A 23,978-nucleotide genomic window follows, 5' to 3' on the forward strand; every position below is an offset into this window, starting at 1 on the left:
TTATGTTTTCCTTTATAGTTTGAATGACTTAAGTATTAATCTACAATGCAGTAGAAAAATGAAAATTAATTTAAGCTGTGTCCAAACTTTAGTTTTTTGTAGTAGTATACAGCTCTGAAAAAAATGAAGATAGCACCTCAGTTTCTGAATCAGTTTCTCTGATTTTGCTATTTATAGGTTTATGTTTGAGTAAAATGAACATTGTTGTTTTATTCTATAAACTACAGACAATATTTCTCCCAAATTCCAAAGAAAGATTTGTCATTTAGAGCATTTATTTGCAGAAATGATAATCGGCTGGAATAACAAAAAAGATGCAGAGCTTTTAGACCTCAAATAATGCAAAGAAAACTAGTTCATATTCATAGAAATGTAAGAGTTCAGAAATCTATATTTGGTGGAATAACCCTGGTTTTTAATCACAGTTTTCATGCATCTTGGTTTCATGTTCTCCACCACCAGTCTTACACACTGCTTTTGGATAACTTTATGCTTTGCACTCCTGGTGCAACAATTCAAGCAGTTCTTGGTTTGATGGCTTGTGATCATCCATCTTCCACTTGGTTATATTCAAGAGGTTTTCTTATTTTTTCCAGAGCTGTATGTATCTAAAACAAATATTTTTAAAATGTAAAAATGTATAAAGCTTATTTTTTTACATTTTAAAATGTATAGATCTGTGTTTACATGTATAGAAATTCAGGGGATCTGAGTGTTCCTGCGGGCTAAGCGCTGCCACTATGATCGGGAGATCGCCGGGTTGAATCCTGTTCATGCAGTTTGCCATCTGTTACCGGAGCCCCGATAGAGCAAAACTGCCTTTGCTCTCTCTGGGTGAGTAGGTGGTGCTCTCTCTCCCTTAGGGTGATGTCGATCAGCACAAGGCATCTGTGAGCTGATGTATCTGAACCGAGTCCTCTGAGTGCGCTGTGATGCTATTCGGCAATGCTGCATCAGCTGACTTCACATGTATCGAAGGAGGCGTGTGCTAGTCTTCACCTTCCTTGTGTTGGGGCATCACTAGTGATAGGGGGAGTCCTAATGAGTGCGTTGGGTAATTGGCCATGTAAATTAGAGAGGAAAATTTATAGTAATATATATATTTTTTTAATATAAACCCAGTAAAAATTATATATAGAAATAGAAAATATATATTGCAAATAATACATATTGTGGTTAGGAATTACGACGGGAATGTTTTATTATGTATAAAAACTATAAATAAACCTTTAGACAAAAAAAACAAGAAAAGACTGCAAAAACCAATGAGGAGAGAGAGCAGTTCTGGCCTCAGCCAATCAGGAAGAGGGGGAGCCCCCTGAGGGTACACGCCCCCTGGCAGCGGGTCAGAGTTATGAGGAAAGTTCAGCTGGAGATTTCTGATGTTCGTTAGTTGCAGCGGTGCGGAGTTTGTAGCATTTTAGTGAACTTTTAAGGACTTTTATGTAGTTTTTTTTCTCGCTTTCTCCTCCTTCCCGCCGCTGTAAGAGCTGATGGGTTAATGTGGGCGGTGAATGTGGAGTTTAGAGGCTGTAATTTGGGGTAAATCAGGGTAAATATTGGCTGTACTGAAGCTCTGAGTGATAGAGATCAGTTGTTTTGGTGCAGCGCGGCCTCCTCCTCCTCCTCCTTCTCCTCCTCCTGAGTTCAGGTTCAGAGTTCACCACTGGCCTCATATCCACACACTTATTGGTAAGTACTGAAGTATTTAAACGTTTTTATGATGTTTTATCTAAACCACAGCGTTCCTAATGCCTCTACAGTTGAGCTTTAATGTCAGGAGAACATTCCTGTTGGAAAAGAACATTAAATTAACGTTTATTTCTTGTTTGTATTCCATATTTTTATTTTGTTGATGGTAAACAATATTTTAACATCTTTTATTAAACATTGCCTCATAATAATCAGTTACTGTTGAAATTCTGACATTTAATCAATGTTCATTTGAAGGTTTTGGACTTTAAATAGTTCAGCTGAGCTTTTCAAACACTTAGTTATTATAATTGCTATTTAAATGTATTTTTTTAATGTTTCTTTGTATTATACTTAACGTTTTCATATTAACAAACACATTACAATATCAGACAAATAACCTGCTTAAATATATATAAAAAAATAATCCAACCTGGCATGAAAAAAGTGAAAGTATTTGCTCCCTAAAACTGCAGTTAAGCTTTACCGATAACTGGCAACGGGTCTTTCACATCTCTATAGAGGAAGCATGAATGATTTTCGAGCATTTAAATGTCTTGTCTAAGATCATGCCAGAGCATCTCAATCAGACTTTGACTAGGCCACTCCAAACTCTTTATTTTTGTTTGTGTGCTTTGGGTCATTGTCCTGCTGCTGAACCCAATTACACGTGAGCTTAAGGTTACAAATTGATTGCTGGGCACCCTTTTTAGATTTTTCTGGTAGAGACCCAAATTAATGGTTCCATCAATCATAGCAGCAAGTTGTCCAGATCCTGAAGCAGCAAAGCAGCCCCAGACCATCACACTACCACCACCATGTTTTACATTCAGTATGATGATTTTTTTTCTTTTTCTGAAATTATGTGTTAGTTTTACGCCAGATGTAACGGGACATGCACCTTCCAAAAAGATCCACTTTTGTCACGTCAGTCCAAATAATATTTACCCAAAGTTCTGGAGATCATCAAGATGTTTGTTGGTAAATGTGAGTCGGGTTGTTTTGTTCTTTCTGTTTTTGGTCAGCAGTGTTTTTTTTATCTTGGAATTCTCCCATGAAGACCATTTTCACCCAGTCTCTTTCTTATTATTGAATCATTAACACTGACCTTAATTGAGGCGAGTGAGACCTGCAGTTCTTTTAAATGTTGTTCTGGCTTCTTTTGGGACCTCCTGGATGAGTTGTTCATGCCCTTTTGGAGTAATTTCGGTCAGCTGTTCCATGTTTTCTCCATTAGTGAATAATAGCTCTCACTGTGGTTCTCTGGAGTCCCAAAGCAGTAAAAATGACTTTGTAACCTTTTCCACACTGATAGATGATCAGTGACTTTGTTTTCTAATCTATTTTTAAGTTTCTTCAGACTATGACATAATGTTTTTTTTTTTTTTTTTTTTTTTAGATATTTTATCTGCTTCATGTTGTCAGACAGGTTCTATTTAAGTGATTTCTTGATTCTACAGGTCTGGCAGTAATCAGGCAAAAACAAAAGAAATCTGTAAGGGGCAAATACTTTTTCACTCTACTGAATAAATAATTTAAGTAATGATTAGAATTTTAGATAATCGAGTGTTGTACTGATTTTTTTTTTTTGATTAAGTGTGTAATCGGATAAACCATAATATATTTGCTTGGTTAAAGAGCGTTTATGAATACACAAGAAAAAAAAACACTTAATAATGAACAACCAATTGTTTTCCCTTTGTCGAGAACAGTTTTATTTCTTAAATTAACATTGTGCGTAGTACTGTCACAAATAGTGTTTCACAGTACCAAATCGATGACTTTTGATATGATACCTGGCTAAAGATCTCAATAACGATACTGAAACATCAGAAATAAATGAAATAATAGAAAATTGAATATGGAATAAAAAATTCATTTGGTTTTTAATAAAAATAAAAGGGAAAAAAACAGAATAGATTAACAATGTGATGTAAGAACATAATACGTTTAAGGAATTTCTTTCATAGTTATCTTTGTGAGCTGTGAGCTCTCTTAGAGGAAAACCTAACAATTTTTAACCAGAAAAAAAAAAAAATGGAAATGTCAGTGACATCATTAGCCCCGCTCCACGCACAATAAAATCACATAAATATCAAAAGAAGTTTATTTTTTGTGCATCATAATTTAAAGTGCAATTTAGTTAATATTAAAAAAGTTTCCATCAAAAGATTAACTATACCTTTTGAAGCCAAGAAAACATAACATATGTATGGTTTCTAGGGGTGTCACGATTCTCTAAATCCTCGATTCGATTTTGTTTCAGATTTTAGGGTCATGATTCGATTTTCTTTTTTCTTTTTTTTACAGTAGAGAGGCCTATGCCAGTTTTAGATTAGTCTATGGTCAGTCATTGGTTTGATTCATTACATTTACATTATCTTATTTCAAAAGGTGGGCTTGATATAAGTGGTTCAAAGTGATAGACGTGTTCTGTAATACACCACATCTGGCACTAATGGCCAAATTTAAATGATTTAATTAAAATATATGTAAAGCCATCTAGTGGCTTTTTTTGGCAGCAGCAGTGTGCACTATTAAAACAGCAACATAACAAAATAAATAATAAAAATTCATCATTTTTAAGTGGTTTCTTTTTTTCCAGAGCTCATTTGTTAGAAATGAATTAACTAACCCTGTTAGAAAGACATTTTAAAGAAAAAGGCCATTCTGTTTCTTCTTTTTTATTTTTGGGTGTTGAACAAACACAAAATACACAAAGAGAACAAATGCAGAACAAAAAAGAGGGAAGATCTTAAAGTTTATTTCCTGAGTATATGAATGAGTTGCTTTAGGGAATATGGGGAAGTGGGTGTCTGGTTTTTCAGTTTGGCGGTGGTATTGTTTCTGTATAAATGTCTTTTCTTGGTAAAATTGATGAGTAACTGTGTTTGAGTTTTAAGAAATTTTAGGTGGAAGTGGTTCTGTGAGCTTCTTATTGGCTGATCAGGACAGGTCAAGTCAAGTAGTTTTATCTTCAGTTCTGCATGTGTACAGGACATAGAGAGAATGGAAATTACCATAATTTCCTTCCCAAAAATTACAGCAAGTACAGAAAATAAGGTTCTAAATATAAAAGAATGGGAGGCACTATATGTACAATACAACAAGGACACAGATAGACATATGTGAGACAAGAGATACAAGACAAAAGTGATGGGGTGGGGGAGGGGCTAAAGAGGGAATGACAGTGCAAGCATAATCAGATCCCATATAAACAGTAGTGCAAATATAGTGGTATAATAGTTTAAGGTTGGTAAAGTGAATGAGTGCATACAGTTTTTAAAAAGTTCACAGTTGTAGTGGGAATTAAAATGGGTATGACAGTGCAAGTATAAGCAGTAGTGCAGCTTTATTTATTTATTTATTTTGAGAAATATATATTTGAATACTGACATAGGATTTACAGAAAATGTGCATTAAGTTTATTAACAAAATTAGGCAGGTGCATGAATTTGGGCACCCTTGTTGTTTTATTGATCTGAATACCTTTAGCAATAATTATTGGCTCATTTACCCTTGACCCTACAGTGCCTTTTCAACCTTTTGCCACATTTCAGGCTTCAAACGTAAAGATATGATTTTTTTGTAAGAATCAACAACAAGTGGGACACAATCGTGAAGTGGAACGAAATTTATTGGATATTTTAAACTATTTTTTTTAATAAAAAAATCTGAAAAGTGGGGCGTGCTATATTATTCAGCTCCTTTCCTTTCAATGCAGCAAACTCACAAAAGTTCAGTGAGTATCTCTGAATGATCTAATGACTGTTGACCTAAATGACTGATGATGATGATAAATAGAATCCACCTGTGTGTAATCAAGTCTCCGTATGAACCTGCGCCTGCTCTGTGATCAGAGTCTCAGAGTTCTGTTTAAAGCGCAGATGAGAGCATCATGAAGACCAAGGAAAAACACACCAGGCAGCTCCGGGATACTGTGGTGGAGAAGTTTAAAGCTGGATTTGGATACAAAAAAAAAGATTTCCCAAGCTTTAAATATCTAAAAGGAACGCTGTGCAAGTGATCATATTGAAACCTAATGCAGTCTGATTTCTTCACATATTGTGTGATGTTTTTATACAGAGTAAACCCAATAGTAATAAAAACCTTAATTTAAAACGAGACTACTTATCTCTCTGTCTCTGTGTCTCTGTGTCTGCACTACAGAGCGATGTCTCAGAATGTCCGTAATGATGATGTGAACTGTCTCGGGGAGCTGAAGCGTGGAGATCTGGAGGAGCTTTTGATGGATGATTATGAGGGCACCGACACCGTTACAGAACATGAACCTGATGCAGGGAGAGAGAACACCAGCTTCAAGAAGAAACTACAGTTTATCAGGACAGGTATCAACAGTAAGTCCAGTTTAACACTTGTTTTATTTAATACTTCAGATTTTTGGTTTTGGCCATTTTAAGAGATTTGTAGAAAAATTATTATGTTTAAATAGGAAAAATAAGGCAGTACAACAGTTATAGTGCCTGTGTCGCATAGCTTCAAGAGCTTCGTTATTGCAATTTGTACGTATATAATTAATGAATATAAAATTAAAATAAAATATAATTTATTTTACCGTATTTTCGCACTAAAAAACGCACTTAAAATATTATAATTTTCGCAAAAATCGCCTTTTGTATGAATTTTACCAGTCAGGTGTTAAGGAGCAGTAAAGCCACTCTGCTGAAATACAGCATTATACAGGAGTTTCAGTGAAGTTTCTCAAGCACCGAGAGTTAAGACTGGAGCAGTATTAGCATTAGCCACTAACCACCCTAAGCGCTAGCTGTTTTACCATTCAGAGGTGAGTATTATCAGCCTGTAGCCTGCTGCTCCTAACCCCTGCTAGCACTGCTGGAGCAGCATTAGCATTACACGCTAAGTGCTAGTTAGCTCTTTTGTCGTTCAAAGGCGAGTATATCAGACTGTATCCTGCTGCTAACCCCAGCTAGCCATGCTAAGTGCTAGTTAGCTCTTTTGCTGTTCAGAGGTGAGTAAATCAGGCTGTAGCCCTCCCGTTTACTATGTTAAAACAAGCTGTGTGGGAAGAACCACTATCTAATATCTCACTGGCTTACCAGAACACTCAGGGTTCCTCAGAGAAGCACTGGCTACTATCTGGCTAGCCTTAGTAGAAATAGAAATCTGGAAATCTAAGCTTGCTGTAAATAAACGAAAGAGATTTACTATCTCAAATAAACAGTTTTCAGGAGAGAAATCTGTGTAGATTAACATCCAGCACACGTTTGACATAATAATACCCCTTTATATTATATATATTTGAGTGCGCCTTGTGTATGAAAATGGACGTTTTTTAATAGTGCGAAAAATACAGTACTCAAATACCGGATACATGCATACGGAGTCTGTTTATAAAGAGCCGCTGCCTTATTTCACTGAATTAGTGGTCTCTGAAGAAAGGCAGGATTTGGGCTTTTGCTCATGAATATTCATACGTGCAAATATATCGCCTCTGATTTTCTGTATTGTTCTTGGTTTAGTGTGTAAGTGTAAGTCTACATGCTGATCTGATGACCTTTTTTATGACACGTAGCTGATAGAGGATTAGCTGCAATGGATAACGGCTAACCGGCTAACTGCATTTCTGAACTGAATTAATCACTGTTTTTAAATAAAAGATTGATTTCTTAGTGCTGGTTAGAGTGGGCAGGAGTTAGTTACCGATTACCTTCTCAACACTGGATTAGAGCTGACAGCCCGATGCTAGCTAGGCTAACAGACTGCAGATGTTAATGGAGAAGGTACATAACTGTAAGTACCTGTATGTTTTCAAAATAGTACTGCTTTGTGCTAAAATAATGTTTTAAGTTATTTTTAGGCGACAATGTAGTGGTTTAGACTTCAGATAGGTGAAAATGTGCTTCTGCGTTTTTCAGAACAATCCTTTCCGCTCTTCTTAGAGGGTGACGTCATCAAGTACACAGCTGTTCTAATTAAACAACAACCTCCTGTCCCTTTGGGAGTACGCACTTGCGAGGCGAACTTGCCAAGTCCATACTTGCCATGTATGGGAGTCCAGACTTGTGGCTTTTCAAATCGACTCGTTTTTCTGAACATTTTCTTTTTCTAGCTACTGCAGACAATGGAGGTTGAGGAACAGTTTCATGTGCAGCATCATATAGAACTCAGAGAGACCTACTGTACTTCACCAAGAACAAGAAAAAGTGGATTTTAGTGGAAGGAGACCTTTAATCAGGAGAAGATGATGTGTTGTAATGAGTCTTTTCTCCCTAACAGAAGAAATCACAGGGTACAAATGCTACAGACTGGCTGCAGTGGGTCTGGGTCTGCTGAGTGTTCTCCTGTTGACTGCCATCACTGTCCAGCAGCTCATGTTTAGAACAGAGACAAGCCACCAACAGACCAACTTCACCAACCAGATTATAGAGAGAGACCAGTCACAGACCAGCAACACCCACCAGACAACAGAGAGAGACCAGTTACTGACCAATTTCACCAGTCTCGCCAAAGAGAGAGACCAGTTACTGACCAATTTCACCAGCCTCACCAAAGAGAGAGACCAGTTACTGACCAATTTCACCAGTCTCGCAAAAGAGAGAGACCAGTTACAGGAGGAGCGAGACCAGCTACAGAAGGAGCGAGATGATCTGCAGAAGAGGCTTTCAAAACTAAGTAAGTAATTATTAATCATTTATAACTGTAAACATTCTTTTCAGAAATAGCAGAGTGTATTAACTCTGCACAAAACCCAAGTAGACTATGTGCACTTAAAGCTGTGCGTGCGGATGTAAAGATGTGAAAAGGATGCTTCAGAACACTGTTTTCTACCACTGCTCTCCATCATCTAAAAATAATTCAGTAGTGAGTTTAATTTTCACTGCTGCACGATCTGGGTTCTTTCCCGGACATCCTAGATGAGTTTTCCATGCTCTTTTGGAGTAATTTCTGCATGCCGGTCACTCCTGGGAAGAAGGTTCACCACTGTTCCATGTTTTCTTCATTTGTGAAAATACAATTGTTAGCTGAAGAAGAATGGAAGTTTTTCGGGTCCGGGTCTTACTTCATCACTCGTGTGGAGAGGGGCTGGAGAGAGAGCAGGGATTTCTGCAGGGTGAGAGGAGCAGACCTGCTGATCATCAACAGCAGAGAGGAACAGGTGAGAGGTGCACTCTGCTCACGATTCGTTTCGTTTCGTTCACCCCCAGTGAACAATGCTATTGATAGGGGCATGTACAGGGGTTGGACAATGAAACTGAAACACCTGTCATTTTAGTGTGGGAGTTTTTATGGCTAAATTGAATCAGCCTGGTGGCCAATCTTCATGAATTGCACATTGCACCAGTAAGAGCAATAAGAGTGTGAAGGTTCAGTTAGCAGGGTAAGAGCACAGTTTTGCTGCTCAAAATATTGCAATACACACAACATTATTGGTGACACACCAGAGTTCAAAAGAAGACAAATTGTCGGTGCACGTCTTTCTGGCGCATCTGTGACCAAGACAGCAAGTCTTTGTGATGTATCAAGAGCCACGGTATCCAGGGTAATGTCAGCATACCACCAAGAAGGACCAATCACATCCAACAGGATTAACTGTGGACGCTGTAAGAGGAAGCTGTCTGAAAGGGATGTTCGGGTGCTAACCCGGATTGTATTTAAAAAATATAAAACCACGGCTGCCCAAATCACAGCAGAATTCAATGTGCACCTCAACTCTCCTGTTTCCACCAGAACTGTCTGTCGGGACAATAAATTATTGTTGTCTAAAACCAGGTGTTTCAGTTTTAATGTCAAAGAAATCACTATTTTTACACCACTAACAAGCTCAAAGTAGCTTCACACTTCATTGGTAGCATTTTCAGGGCCCTGACATTTAAAACACTATTTAAATCCACAGTACCTTTAGGTAGTTCTCCGGGAACTGCCATCTTGAGATTAAGCCAAGATAATTCGACTGACTGAAGAGCAGAAACAAATAGTTAGGGTAGGATAGGAACAGATTGGCAACTCCAGTCCGAAACTAATGTGAGTATTCACGTGACTTACCAGCTGTAGTTTTGTTTGTGCTCATCAGTTGGAAGCATCAGCTATTAGCTCTGTATTACAGAATGCTGGGGAGAACAGAAGTGAAATATATATATATATATATATATATATATATATATATATATATATATATATATATATATATATATTCAGCAAATATTTTTACTCGTTATCATCATGTTTCACTACACCACAAGTCCATTTTGTACCGGATTTCTCCTTTAATAAAATGTGACTGACATCCAAAGGCAGTTGTGTGATCGGCTTAAGTCTAAAATGATTGGTGTATCTTGCCCTTTGCTTACGCCCACTGGCTCTCCTGTGTACACTAGTGGTATTCTACCCTCCAGTATTCAAATAACGTGACTGTCTGAGGTGGCATAATAAACAGAATGTAGAATAATCTGTTCTGGATTTCAGGAGTTCATCAATAAAGAATTTGGCAACACTGAAGCTTGGATTGGTCTGACGGACCAGCGAATAGAGGGGGTCTGGAAATGGGTGAACGGCTCCCCGCTGACCATTCAGTAAGAGACACTTTAAATGATTAAATCATGATGCAGTTCTTCACTGTGGTTCTCTGAACACTCTGATTCTGTGTGTTTCAGGTTCTGGGCTCTGGGGGAACCTAATGATTATGAAAATGATGACTGCGCTATAACCGGCTTCAAGAAATCTACATCTGATATATTAGTCTGGGCTGACTATCCCTGCTTTCACCCGGTAGTCGGGATCTGTGAGAAAAGCTCAGCTTAATGAATCATCATTATAAGCTCTGTCGTAATCCAAGTATTTACATTTTAAACATCCATCAATGTGGATGAGATTCCTTCCAGAATCGCTGAGTGTCTGTTGCATGGACAACTCCAGCCAGAAGCCGTCGGTCCCTATCATTACCAACTCCCATAAATGACCAGTGGTCACTCAACTTCACTCACAAGATAACACCTCACAACTTTACATACCAGTATAGGTTTATGGCTATAAAAAACATGTACTCGTTTTTGCACAAAATTGCTCTCACATAAAGTGATTTTATCAGCTCTATTTTTGCCGTTTAAGGGCTTTGCCACTTTTATGCAAATAAACTTTTCTGGCCATGCCATGTATGCGCTGATTTTGTTCCGCTCTTCTTTAAAGAATTATTGTCATTTAAAAAGTGCTTTTTAATTTACTCAAGTTATCTTTGTCTGATATTAAATTTAGTTTTGTAATCTGGAAATTTTAAGCATAACAAAAGAGCAAAAAACAACTGTACTTTGCTCCTAAAACAGGACAGTGATCCAAAATCTACCTTAAAATCTTTAGTTAACCATGTTCTACAAGGAATTACAAGATTTGAAAGACTTAAGCTGCTAAAACAAGCCCAAAGCCCTATCTGAACGGGATTCGTTTTTCAGGGTGTAGTTTTCTCTTAATGGGGGGTCCTCTGTGATTTTATTCCCGTCCAGAACGACCATGTAGCTATGTGTTTTTTCTCAGACTCTGTCCTGTGAGAAAATTACAGGCTGAATTATCTACTGTTTTTGGCTCTCCAAACACTCTGTGGTCCTCCGGTAATTTTAGTCCCGTCCAGACTCGCATCTCTGAGTTTCGTCTCTTTGCGTTTAATAAAATAGCTATTTGTCCACTGCCGCGCACCGTAATTATACTTTAGGCACGCGTTTCCACTGAGATCCAGGTTAAAAATACAACAGCGAGTGGAAATGGAGGAGCTACTGAACTCGATGTCATGTGACTGAAAAAGCCTAAAAACTCACTGGTCCTCCTGTTTTTTTTTTTCAATTGCAGTCCGGATGCAAGAGTTCTATCACTGAGTAGAAGTGTAAAATATTTTTCACAGACGTCCCCCTGAGAAACTAATCCCATCAGGATAGGACTTTAGAGGGTGTTGTAAGTTTTAAATCTGTCACCCAAAACTTAGTAGGTTTGTTATTATTGTGTATGTTATGTAAGGCATGTTTACTAATCTACAAAAGTTGCTTGTACTATTTTTAATAAAAAAAATACAATTCTAAATGTTTTTTTATTGATTGGTTGGTTGTATTCTCCCCCTAAATACACTACATGGACAACAGTATTTGAACACCGGCTCAATCAAGAGGAATAAAACGAAGAGTTTTAACAGTGAGTGCAACTTATAGTAGCTGAATGGAATCATTAGAAGGGGTGTCCACAAATATTTGGACATACTAGTGCATCTCAAAAAATTGTAATATCATTGAAAAGTTACTTTATTTCAGTAATTCAGTTCAAAATGTGAAACTCATATAATATATAGACGTATTACACACAGAGTGATCTATTTTAAGTGTTTATTTCTTTTATTGTTGATGATTATTATGGCTTACAGCCAATGAAAACCCAAAAATCATTGTCTCAGAAAATTGTAATATTATATAAGATCAGTTGGTACTTTTAGCATCGTGGGCAGTGTGTCAAGTCCTGCTGGAAAATGAAATCCTCATCTTCATAAAAGTTGTCAATAGCAAAGGGAAGCATGAAGTGTTTTAAGATTTTCCGGGAAGAAACTGCACTGACTTTAGACTTGATAGAACACAGTGGATCAACACCAGCAGATGACATGACTCACCAAACCATCACTGATCATCAGTGTGAAGTTTCCACAATCAGTAATGGTTTGGAGAGACATGTCATCTGCTGGTGTTGGTCCACTGTCCAAATGTAATTAAATGACATGCAAGAAATGCTGCCTGTCATTGCAGGATTTTGAGGCAGGAAGGCACCCTGTGAATGGAATCTTAGTAATCTAGGCCTCAGTTTTACTGGGCTAAAATGCTAACAGCTATTGACACCTTAGGCCTTGGATAAATTGCACAACTTTTAAAGTGGGAGCAGATAATAAACAGACTAGATATATTACTCCACACCACTGTTGTTTGCTAATTTTTCTAGAATCTGAACCAATATAGAGCAATCATTGCACAACTTCTTCTTGAGCAAAAAGATTAAGTTGATACTTTAATTTCTACAGAAATACAGGTGCATTTAAAAAAATAGAATATCATTGAAAAGTGACTTTATTTCAGTAATTTAGATCAGAATGTGAAACGCATATATTATATAGATGTATTAAACACAGAGTGATCTATTTCAAGTGTTTATTTATTTTATTGTTGATGATTGTGGCTTTCAGGCAATGAAAACCCAAATATTAGTATCTCAGAAAATTTGAATATAGACCAATTGGTGCTTTTGGCAGTGTGGGCAGTGTGCCAAGTCCTGCTGGAAAATGAAATGGGGGAAGCATGAAGTGCTGTAAGATTTTGTGGGAAAACAAAACTGCACTGACTTTAGACTTGATATATAACACAGTGGATCAACACCAGCAGATGTCATGCATTTTGAAAGAATCCCCTTGAAGCTTCTTGTTTCCTAGCCAGGAAGTCTTTTAATGGATTTTGGAGTGACATCACCCGCAGAGTACACAAGCACAAAACACATGTTTATTTATTTATTTTATTTGTCTATGTGTAGAAATATTACACCTTTATAATAACAATTGCATGACTCTAGAACATATATCACTTTTTTTAAACAAGTAAAACAGAGATAGAAGAAATAAATATCACACAAGGCTCCCACTTTTATCTGATCGGCAAATATTTCTTAATTGCTACTGGTCCTTCTATCCATTTATACTCCTTCTCTCCTCTCCATTTCCTCACCCTCTTTCAGGGAAAGAGAGAAGGAGGAAAGTAGGAGAGAGGAGAGGTAGAAAAGTAGTAGGAGGAGGGAAGAGGAGTAGAAATGGAGGAGAGGAGAGAAATAATAAAAAGGAGGAGTAGGAAAGGAGGAGGAAAGGAGGGAAGAGCAGGAGTAGAAAAGGAAGAGAAGAATAGGAAAGGATGAGAGAAGAGGAGGAGTAGGAAAGAAAGAGAAGAATAGGAAAGGATGAGAGAAGAGGAGTAGGAAAGAAAGAGAAGAATAGGAAAGGATGAGAGAAGAGGAGGAGTAGGAAAGTAAGAGAAGAATAGGAAAGGATGAGAGAAGAGCAGGAGTAGGAGAGGAGAGAAGTGCAGGAGTAGGAAAGGAAGAGAAGAATAGGAAAGGAGGAGAGAAGTAGGAGAGAAGAGCAGGAGTAGGAAAGAAAGAAGAATAGGAAAGGATGAGAGAAGAGGAGTAGGAAAGGAGGAGAGAAGAGCAGGAGTAGGAAAGTAAGAAAATAATAGGAAAGGAGGAGAGAAGAGCAGGAGTAGGAAAGTAAGAGAAGAATAGGAAAGGAAGAGAGAAGACGACGAGAATGAAAGAAGAAGAGAAGAGGAGTAGAAAAGTAGAAGGAATAGGATGAGAGAAAAAGAAAAGTAGAAAATGGGGAGAGAGGAGGAGGAGAGAAGATAAGAAGAAGACAGCTCAATAACAGCAATGCTAGCAACGTTACTGCCTAAAACCTGCCTTATGTAGATACATTGAAGAATACAGGTGAGTTTTCTTTACTTTTTTAGTGAAATAATTTATTCTACTTTCTAATATTAAAGAAAAATCATAAGTATTATTGATTCATATTTTTAACTAGATATTTTAGCCGTTTAGCTCCATTCACTCCTATTCATTTTAGTCTCTCTCGCGGGCTCCCTCTACCGGTGGTCAGTGTAGTAGCAGGAGGAGGAGGAGGGGGCGGGGCTTGTCTCTGGAACCGAGGCTTTAACGCGAGGAGGACGGGACCACCTGGCGCGTGACTGGTAGCAGGTAGGCGTGCACGCGACCGACCGGCAGACCCACGGACAGAGCGAGCGAGCGAGCCGGTATGGAGGAGCCGGGGTAGCCGGGCCACCGGAGCGCGTGAGCTGCAGAGACCGGAGCCGGGGGCCTGTTACTCAGCATGGCCCCCACCCTCCTCCAGAAACTCTTCAGCAAGAAGACCCCCGGGACCACCAGCAGCAGCGGCACCGGGGCCGCTCCCGAGCTATGGTAAGAGCGCGAGCACTGCGGGGAACGTCCATTATTCTCCGCTATTCTCTCTGTCTGTTTTTGATTATAAAACTCTGTGCGTCTGAGCGAGAAAAAGGGACTAGTTTACGTGGAGGGATAATTATCATCACCATTATTCATTATCTCTCTCTCTCAGTGGTGCTGCGTCTACGGCGGCGGAGGAGGAGGCGGAGCCTGTTTACTCACGTAGCCCCGTAACATTATATATCAAACAGTACTGAGAGCGGACCGCTAGAGGGAGCTCGCGAGTCAGACCAAAATGAATAGGAGTCAGTGGAGCTAAACGGCTAAACACGCTAATTAAAAATAGTAATTAACTACTTATCTATGATATTCCTTCAATTTTAGAACGTTTATTAAAGTATTTTACTAAAAAAAATAAAGTAAACTTACCTGTATTTGTCTGTTTTCCACAGTGAACATGTTTTAGTCAGTAAAGGTGTAAGCATTAATGCTACTGTGAGCTGATTGGCTGTTTAGTAGATTTTGATATTGAGTTTAAAACGCTTTTAAAATTGTGTCTTTGATGCAAAAACGTCTGTAATTGTTCTGTTTTGAAGAAATTGGCATATTTTCTAGTATAAAATTATTAAACATTAATAAATTCTAATTTTCCTCAGTTGCTCCATTTGAACCCATTAATTTTTAGGCTCACTCCGGAGCGATTTGTCCAAAAGTTCATATCTCGATACTGATATACACACTGATATAGAACATTTTCTATCAATTCAGTAAAAAAAATATGAAATAATCTAGCCACACAAAAGACCAACATTACCTGTCAAAAGTTTGGACAATGTTATTATTTACTATAATGCGCACCGGATTATTAGTCACATTTTAAGCGGCACTAGTAAGGAACAGGGGTGTCACCATGTTTTCTATCTTCGAAATTCAGCTAAGCTAATTAAGTAAACAAAACTGTAATTCTTTAGACGAGTCAGACAAGTCAAACAAGCGCTGGATGTTAATCTACACAGATTTCTCTCCTGAAAACAGTATATTTGGTTTAGTAAAGCACTTCTGTTTATTTACAGTAAGCTTAGATTTCCAAATTTTCACTGTGGCTCGGGTATTAGCATTAGCGGCCACCCAGCAGAGCTACACTGAGGATACTCACTCCCAAACGGCCAAATGGCTAGCACGGTTAGCGGGTAATGCTAATACTGCTCCAGCAGTGCTAGCCGAGGTTAGGAGCAGACTACAGGCCAATAATACCCACCCCTGAATGTCTGAATGGCTAGCGCTTGGCGGCTAATGCTAATGTAAATTATGGTAGGTGCTGATAACTTTTAGTGGTTTCTGAGGCTGGTAACACTGATAAACTGAAGAGTGTCAGTTTCATAATACATTTTTTGATGTTTTTTGTGACTGAACTGGAGGATACTTTTTGTTTAGTTTTTGAACATTTCTTGAACATTTTTGAACAGACTTTCTCAGCTTTAACTCACTCCTGCTACTCTGACAGGACTTGATTGAGGTGATTATTAATTATTATTATTATTAATTTACTGATTAGTTGATGAGGTGTGCTGGGAGCAGTGGGTGCCGGTGTCGAATTCAGCAAGGGTGCTTTTCATGGCGGGGGTGCAGATTTCGGCACTGTTATGGTGCCGAATTCAGCAACTCCACCAGAAAAAGCACTAACTCACGGGAGAGGCTGCAGGTAACATGACTGTTTCATTATTTCTTAGGAGTCAGCGCAGCTTAGAACAGCATCTTGGGTATTTTCGTTTTCTATAAAAAGTAAAAGCCAAGAAGACGTCTGTGCGACCTCCCGAAAGGGGGTGCTTTTCCTGGTAGGGGTGCTGAATTCGGCACAACACCAGATCAGGACTGAGAAACACTTTGAACTAAAGTCTTCTGTGGCAGAGGGAGAGAGAAATAGAGGGAGATGTCTTTAATGTAAATATGATCAGAATTAATATATATTGAATTTGACCATATTTTATTATTATTTGTATGTTATTCATTTATTTATTGGTATTTACTTATATTATTATTATTATTATTATTTTATATCTCTTTAAAGATGAGCTTAGTGACTGTCTTTAGTGCAGTGTATTTGTTAGCAGGATTGTCTCGGCTGAGCGGCTGCATGTGGAATAAATGGTAAATCGTGTTTATTTCATCTTTTGCCAAACTGTTCCTTTGATGTCTACTGTCTACTGACTTCATAATTCCATTCACATGTGAGATTTACAGAGCAGGTTGCTGTGTTGCATATTGTAGGAATTCTTCATGCCAGTGTTCAGGTCAGGGCAAAACAGAAACAGAGCTGCAAGACTGCAAATATACCATTTTATTTTGTTGATTTATGTTTTTTGATAAGTCGATAAATAAGTTCTTAGATTCATCATTTATTCCAAAAATATATATATATTTCTTTCAACTAAAATTGATCTTCATTTAAATTATCCAAATATTGATTCACATGAACCTGAGATTGATTTGTAACATTCGAATAAAATTTTTAATATGCAAAAAGAAAAGGTATTGCAATGTTTGTCAGTTTGCCACTTTATTGTGCAGACCTACTTTGATATGTCAATATTTTCTCATATCCCTAGTCGTCAGGTCAGTCAGCTTTTGAGACACTGATCACTCTAAATCAGCTGACACACCCCACCAACACACACACACACACAAACACACTCACGGCGCCTAAATTAGAAGATACCTTGATGAGCGACACATGACCCAGATCCCATGTCTTACAGTCACATCAGATCCAGGCTTCAGTTCCTTCTTGTCCAACTGCAGATGAACTATCGTACGTTATTGGTTACTCTCGCAGGCGGTTTACACACATCATAAATGTGTGTGTGTGTGAGTGTTTCTGCTGAGGTGTGCGACTTTTGGCTGCAGAGAATGTCATATGACTATTAGATCACATGCTCTTTGAGTGAGTAAGTGTGTGTGTTTGTGTGTTTGTGTGTTTGTGTGTGTGTGTGTGTGTTTGTGTGTGTGTTTGTGTGTGTGTGTGTGTGTGTGTGTGTGTGTGTGTGTGTGTAAGAGAAAGAGAGAGAAAAAGAGAAAGACATGGTCATGTGGTGTTTGAGTTGTGTCCAGTCTATCATCAAAGAGATAAAGGAGAACCTTAAACTCCTCACATGCTCTCTGGAAACACCCCCAGGCCTGTGTTTACAGGCGTGTCTGCACCTCTCTCTCTCTCTTTCTCTCTCTCTCTCTCTCTCTCTCTCTCTCTCTCACTCGCTTACTTACTCATAGCGAAATGTAAGACGAGTGGTCTCAGTGCAGTCAGAGGAAAGGTGGTCTACGTGTTGCCGATTCCTTGGTGTTCAAACATGAAGATTAAGAGTCAAAGGAAGTCTGGCTCAGTGTGGCTACTCAATATGCAGTCGCGTCTACACGACAGGTACTGTGTGTGTGTATATATGTGTGTGTGTGTGTGTGTGTGTGTCCGTATGCACATGTGTGAAGGTTTGAGACGTTGAGATTTGTAGATCAGTATCTGTGTACATTGAATCAGGCTGTTTAGTCACTTTCACACCTTGAAACGCAAACCTCTTAAACCGTATCACAGATTTACTACCAGTGTAAAAGCTGATTCAGTGGGACTCTTTGGAGGACCATTAAAGGAGAACTCCTGTGTAAAATGGACTTTAGGTGTATTAAAACGTGTAAAAAAAAAATACTTTTACATTTGTTGAATAGCCCACCTCTGCTTTCCTGCAGCTTTCTAAGATCAAGTATTTTGTTCACTTTGCCCAAACAGGCTTTAGAATGATTGATATGGGGCATATTTTGCCCCTGCAGATAAATCTCTTTTTCCACTGTTATTCAGACTCAAAGTAGCTCCACACTTCACTGGTAGATACCAGAGAGCCCTGGCATTCAAAACAAGGTATTAAGAACATTAAAACTGCACAAGTAGTTTATTAAAAGCAACTGTTTACATCCCATAGCATAGGTAAATCTCTGGGTGCTGCAATCTTAAATTGAAGTCACAATAAGTCAACCGTTAAGCACTTATATTAAAAAAACTTAGTTATGCAATAGTTATGTAATTTGTTGTCAGTTCTTTGCATTCTAATATCGACAATAACCAGAAATTTTCAGCAACAGCTGGAATTCTTGCATTTCTAAGGAATTCATTTTGCTAAATCTGCTCAATTACCCTACCTATTCGTTTTTTGCTTGACGGTTGAATCATTGTGACTTAAATTTAAGATGGTGGCACCCAGAGATTTACCTACGCTATAGGACGTAAAAAAATGGCTTCTTGTGCCCCGTTTTAAATGTCAAGGCTCCCCAGGTTCTACCAATGAAGTGTGGAGCTAATTTGAGCCTGGATAACGATGGAAAAAGCGATTCACCAGACGTCCACTGAGAAAATTACAGGCTGAATTATATACTGTTTTTCGCTGAACTCTGGGGTCCTCCGGTAATTTTAGTCCCGTTCGGGCGCACATCTGAGTTTTGACAACTTGTGTTAAATAAAATAGCTATTTGTCCACTGCTACGCGCCATTATTACACTTTGGGTGTGCGTTTTTCTACAGAGATTCACAAGACAACAGCGAGTGGAAATGGAGGAGCTACTGAACGTGATGTTGTGACCGAGAAAGCCAAAAAACTCAGTGGTCCTCCTGTTTTTTCAATTGTAGTCCGGATGCAAGAGTGTTTTATCACTGAGAAGGAGTGTGAAATATTTTTCACAGACGTCCCCCGTGGAAAAGAATCGCATTTGATAGGGCTTCAGGCAACCTACAAGTGTTTAGAATCTACTGGCCCAGCTGCAATATATGAGACTAAATGTGCTGCAGGATTTCACTCTAATATTGTAAACACTTTCATATTTCAACATCACATTTATACCTATAAAGCTTTATTCCATAAAAACGGTCAACTTCTTGGTATGTTGTCTAAATACTGTGGCAGAGAGTTGTAATACTGCTTTAGACCACCTTTAAGTTGTTATCCACTGTCTACTTACTTTTGTACCTTTGTACCATTTGTGGCCACTGGACTTTGTACCATTTTAGTGTGTATAATATTACACACAGCAGTTATTTAAAAAAAGTGACTACCTCAAATGGGCATAGCATTTTAAAATGAAAATTTAAAAAAAAAGTGTCTTTTAGAAACTCTGTCCTGAGTCCATTTAGTACACAATCGCAGCCACAAGGTGGTGGTGCTGTGGGGGCGACAGACTGGTGATATTACTTTCAGAAAACAAGTGGGAGGTCAGACTGCCTGCAGGAGCTGCACTGCAAAATATGGCATCTTAGCAAGTAAAATAATACAGATAATCAGATAATTATCTGATTTTGACAGATAATTTTGATTAATTTGCTGAATTTGTCTCAAAAATAATGCTCAAAACAAGCACAAATATCTGCCAATGGAATAAGAAACTTTTAGTAAAAAGAGAAAAATTAGGTTAGAATTAAGTCCATATTTTTTTATTAAATTGCAGAGACTTAATTTTTTGCAGTGCGAGTTCCACAAACTGAGTTCCACAACATCAAACAGCCTCACACATTTTCCTTGTCATTTTCCTTCTCTTGACTGTCTTTCCATCTCCAGTGTCTCAAAACTTTACATTTCTAACAGTTACTAATTTTGCCTGTGTTATAGTTTTTTTTTTTTTTTTTTACATTTTTTATCACTCAGAAATCAGGTTTTAAACCATATTCTGTTGTCAAAAAAGTGGCGCTGAAACTGTGATGTTATTTTGTGCTTTTAGTTACATTAAAAGACGCTCTGTCTAAAGTTATTTTAAAGTTTTTTTAGTAAGTGAGATTTTTGTCTGGTGATGGTAAAAATGACCAATGTAATCTCATTAGTTGTTGGATATTTAATAGTATTTGTACTCTTTAATTTGTATCAGTTTTAAGTGTTTTCTTAACATTTGTTTTTTCCGTCTGTACAGAGTTGAATTTTTGTTTGATTTTTTTCTTCTTTTAATGGTCAATGGACCATAGTCACTTTGTTTCATCGCAACACTAAACAGAGCTGAGCTCCAGTATTTTAGTTTGAGCTCCAGTACTATGGACTTATAGTTTAAGACTTTGGACTTGGGACTTGAGTGTCAAGACTGGGGACTTGATCTAGGACCTGAGTGTCAGGACTGGGGACTTGAGTGTCAAGACTGGGGACTTGATCTAGGACCTGAGTGTCAGGACTGGGGACTTGAGTGTCAAGACTGGGGACTTGATCTAGGACCTGAGTGTCAGGACTGGGGACTAGAGTGTCAAGACTGGGGACATGACCTAGGACCTGAGTGTCAAGACTTGACTCTAGACTTGACTGTTCAAACTGGGGATTTGACTCAGAACTTGACTGTCAAGACTAGGGCCTTGAATCGTGTCTTGACTCAGGACTTGAGTTTAAAGACTGGGGACTTGATTTGGGGGGGGGGGGGGTCATAAAACTGGGGACTTGTGGGCATGAGTACTAAGACTGGGTACTTGCCACTGAAATTAAGTGCCAAGACTGGGTACTAACTTGTTACCTGCAACTTGACTTGACTTGTTGCAGGCTTTAAATGGTCTGAGCTGGTCTTTGTTGGTCAAGGTGGTTGAAAATTAGTTGTAGTTGCCAGACACAAACCTACCTTAAGCCAACTGGTTAGCCAGTCCTTGACCAGCACAGGCAGAGTCTGTTGCATTTGATTTTGGTCTTTATGGTCTTGCTGGTCAAGGTTCTTGGCCATGGTAACTGAACAGGATGTTCTTGCTGATTAACTGAGATGACCATGCTGTTTTGTTTTTTTGTTTTTTTTTGGAAGGAAGACATTTATTGTACATGAAAAAAGCTTAAGTCTTTAGACTCAAGTAGGGTTCTGATTTTGCGGAAAAGCAGACCTTTCCAACTTCCAGAATAATCCAAAAATGAAGAGTTAACTCTCAGAAGGAGAAAAGACCTGAGTGGGGTATTTCACAAGCCCAGACTTCTCAGTTAGACAGATAACCTAAGCTCAAAGGTGAGAACTGTCCCTCAGTTTGTCTAATTTAGGACAGTCTAGACCTTCTTATCAGGCTAAAGTTTGGACAGGATTTTTGATGCTGTTTTGTTAGTCATTCATGACCATGAGTGTGTTTACTGACTGTTGTGGTCATATGACACACAGCTGATCATGTGATCTAGAGTCAGTCCAGTGCCAGTAGAGGATGTGTGACAAACCCACTTTCATCAGTGGCTTTGTGGGTTAAGAGAAAGTCTTATGAGTGTGTGTGTGTGTGTTGTACTTCCTTTCTTTCTAAATTAAATACTTTACATTGCTTTCTTGATAATAATTGGTCACTCTTTTAGTTTGTGTTTGTATTTGTGTGTGTGTGTGGTGGCAGTACCAGCCCAAGCAAGTGTTTTTCAAATGCGCACACACACACACACACACACACACACTTAGTGTGAGTGAGTATAAAGAGAGCTGTGTGTGAATGTGTGTGTAGGAATGAATGTTTGGGCATTGTTCTGCAGCTGGGCTAGAAAGAGACGCTGCCTCGTTTCTGCACAACACTCCCGCACTCTTTTCAGACACACTCCCATAGATTAGACTAATCTTAAGGTATACACACTCGTATATTAACACACACATCCGAGTGCATACACTCACTGAGACATTTATGTGTATGTGTGTATTATTATTGGTAACATTAGCATGTGGCTGTTGTGTTTAGGAATTTTAGGGCTACAGTGTTAATTTAAAGGTAGTTTAAGGTATTTTTGGTGGTAGGGTGTTAATATAAACCTATTGTGTTCATTTGAGGCTAATGTTAGCATGTGGCTAGTGTGGTAGTTTGGGGCTAATTACATGAATTCAAAACTAGTGTGTTAATTTGTGGGGAACATTAGCATGTGGCTATTGTGTTTATTTAATGCTAGTGCATTAGTTGGGGATAACATTAGGTTATGGCTTATGTGTTAGTTTGGGAATAACATTAGTTTGTGGCTCGTGTGTAACTTTGTATATATTGTGTTAGTTTGGGGCTCGTTAGTTAGTTTGTGGCTGGTGTGTTAGTTTAAAGCTAGTGTGTTAGTTTGAGGATAGCATTAGTTTGGGGCTCGTTAGTTAGTTTGTGGCTGGTGTGTTAGTTTAAAGCTAGTGTGTTTGTTTGGGGATAGCATTAGTTTGGGGCTCGTTAGTTAGTTTGTAGCTGGTGTGTTAGTTTGTAGCTAGTGTGTTAGCTTCGGGCTAGTGTGTTAGTTTGTAGCTAGTTTGTTAGCTTGTGTATAGTGTTATCTTGTGTCTAGTGTGTAAGTTTGTAACTAATGTATTAGTTTGTAGCTTGTGTGTTAGTTTGTAGCTTGTGGGTTAGCTTTTGTATAGTGTTATCTTGTGTCTAGTGTGTAAGTTTGTAACTAATGTATTAGTTTGTAGCTTGTGTGTTAGCTTCTAGCTAGTGTGTTAGTTTGTGGCTAGTGTGTTAGTTTGTAGCTTGTTTGTTAGCTTGCAGCTTGTGTGTTAGCCTGGGGCTAGTTTGTTAGTTTTGGGCTAGTGTGTTAATTTGTAGCTAGTATGTTAGTTGTTAGGGCAGTGTGGTAATTTAAAACTTGTGTAAGTTTAGGGATAACATTAGCTTGGGGCTTGTTTTTTAGGTTGTGAGTAGTGTGTTAGCGTGGGGTTAGTTTGTTGGCTTGTGAGTAGTGTGTTAGCTTGGGGCTAATTGTGTGTAAGCTTGTAGCCAGTTTGTTAGCTTGTATAGTGTGTCAGTTTGTAGCTAATTTGTTAGCTTGTCTATAGTGTGTCAGTTTGTAGCTATTGTGTTAGCTTGTGAATAGTGTTAGCATATGGCCAGTTTGTTAGCTTGTAGAGGTGTGCCAAAAAATCGATTCACATAAGAATCTTGATTCTCATTTACTACGATTCAGAATCGATTTAAAATGTCCCAAAATCGATTCTGAGGGGCGGGTTTTAGACTGATTTTGGGCTGGGTATTTTTGTTGGACCTGGCAACCCTGGGGATAGCGCTTGTCCCTTTGGAGATCTTCCAGACACACACAGAGCGTAGGTGTTTGAGAATCACCGGTAAGATGGCAGAACAAGCACTATATTACCTTAGATTAACGTGTAGTTTCAATGTTTTATGGCAGAATGCTTCATAACAAGCATAAAAAAGATCGCTAGTAGTTAGTTTCAGTAACTGTTAGCTAGCTAACTAGCTAACTTTCCAGTTCCACCTTAAATAACGCTACAGGTGGCAGCGGGCTGCAGCATTTAAGGCGGAACGGAAAAATAACAATAAGCTAATCAGAGCTAATTTCAGCTCCTCATCACAGAGGAATTAAGGAATGGACAATATGAATTAATTTCTCCACCTCCTGCCCCCTTTCTGAAGA

General features: G+C 38.4%; 2 protein-coding genes across 4 annotated transcripts in view; both read left to right on the forward strand.

The window, feature by feature from the left end:
* Positions 1 to 1,341: 1,341 nt before the first annotated feature.
* LOC111191491 (C-type lectin domain family 4 member F) lies at positions 1,342 to 10,822 on the forward strand. The gene is made up of 6 exons (XM_049472079.1): positions 1,342 to 1,692; positions 5,863 to 6,050; positions 7,951 to 8,346; positions 8,697 to 8,830; positions 10,138 to 10,244; positions 10,326 to 10,822. Exons 2-6 carry the CDS (start codon positions 5,867 to 5,869, stop codon positions 10,471 to 10,473), a joined length of 969 nt encoding a protein of 322 aa, XP_049328036.1. The 5' UTR covers positions 1,342 to 1,692; positions 5,863 to 5,866; the 3' UTR covers positions 10,474 to 10,822.
* Positions 10,823 to 14,365: 3,543 nt separating this feature from the next.
* The window catches only part of fnip2 (folliculin interacting protein 2), a 33,482-nt gene continuing 23,869 nt past the window's right edge, over positions 14,366 to 23,978 (forward strand). Inside the window, exon 1 of one of the 3 annotated variants that reach the window (XM_022666554.2) lies at positions 14,366 to 14,649. In XM_022666554.2, coding sequence (XP_022522275.2) covers positions 14,561 to 14,649 — 89 coding nt within the window. In that variant the 5' untranslated portion in view covers positions 14,366 to 14,560. Of the gene's footprint in view, positions 14,650 to 17,759; positions 18,050 to 23,978 lie in introns of those variants that run through there. The other 2 variants (XM_022666552.2, XM_022666553.2) reach the window with 2 other exon arrangements.

This window comes from Astyanax mexicanus, chromosome 25, assembly GCF_023375975.1.
Source record: "Astyanax mexicanus isolate ESR-SI-001 chromosome 25, AstMex3_surface, whole genome shotgun sequence".
In the NCBI taxonomy this organism is placed as follows: domain Eukaryota; kingdom Metazoa; phylum Chordata; class Actinopteri; order Characiformes; family Acestrorhamphidae; genus Astyanax; species Astyanax mexicanus.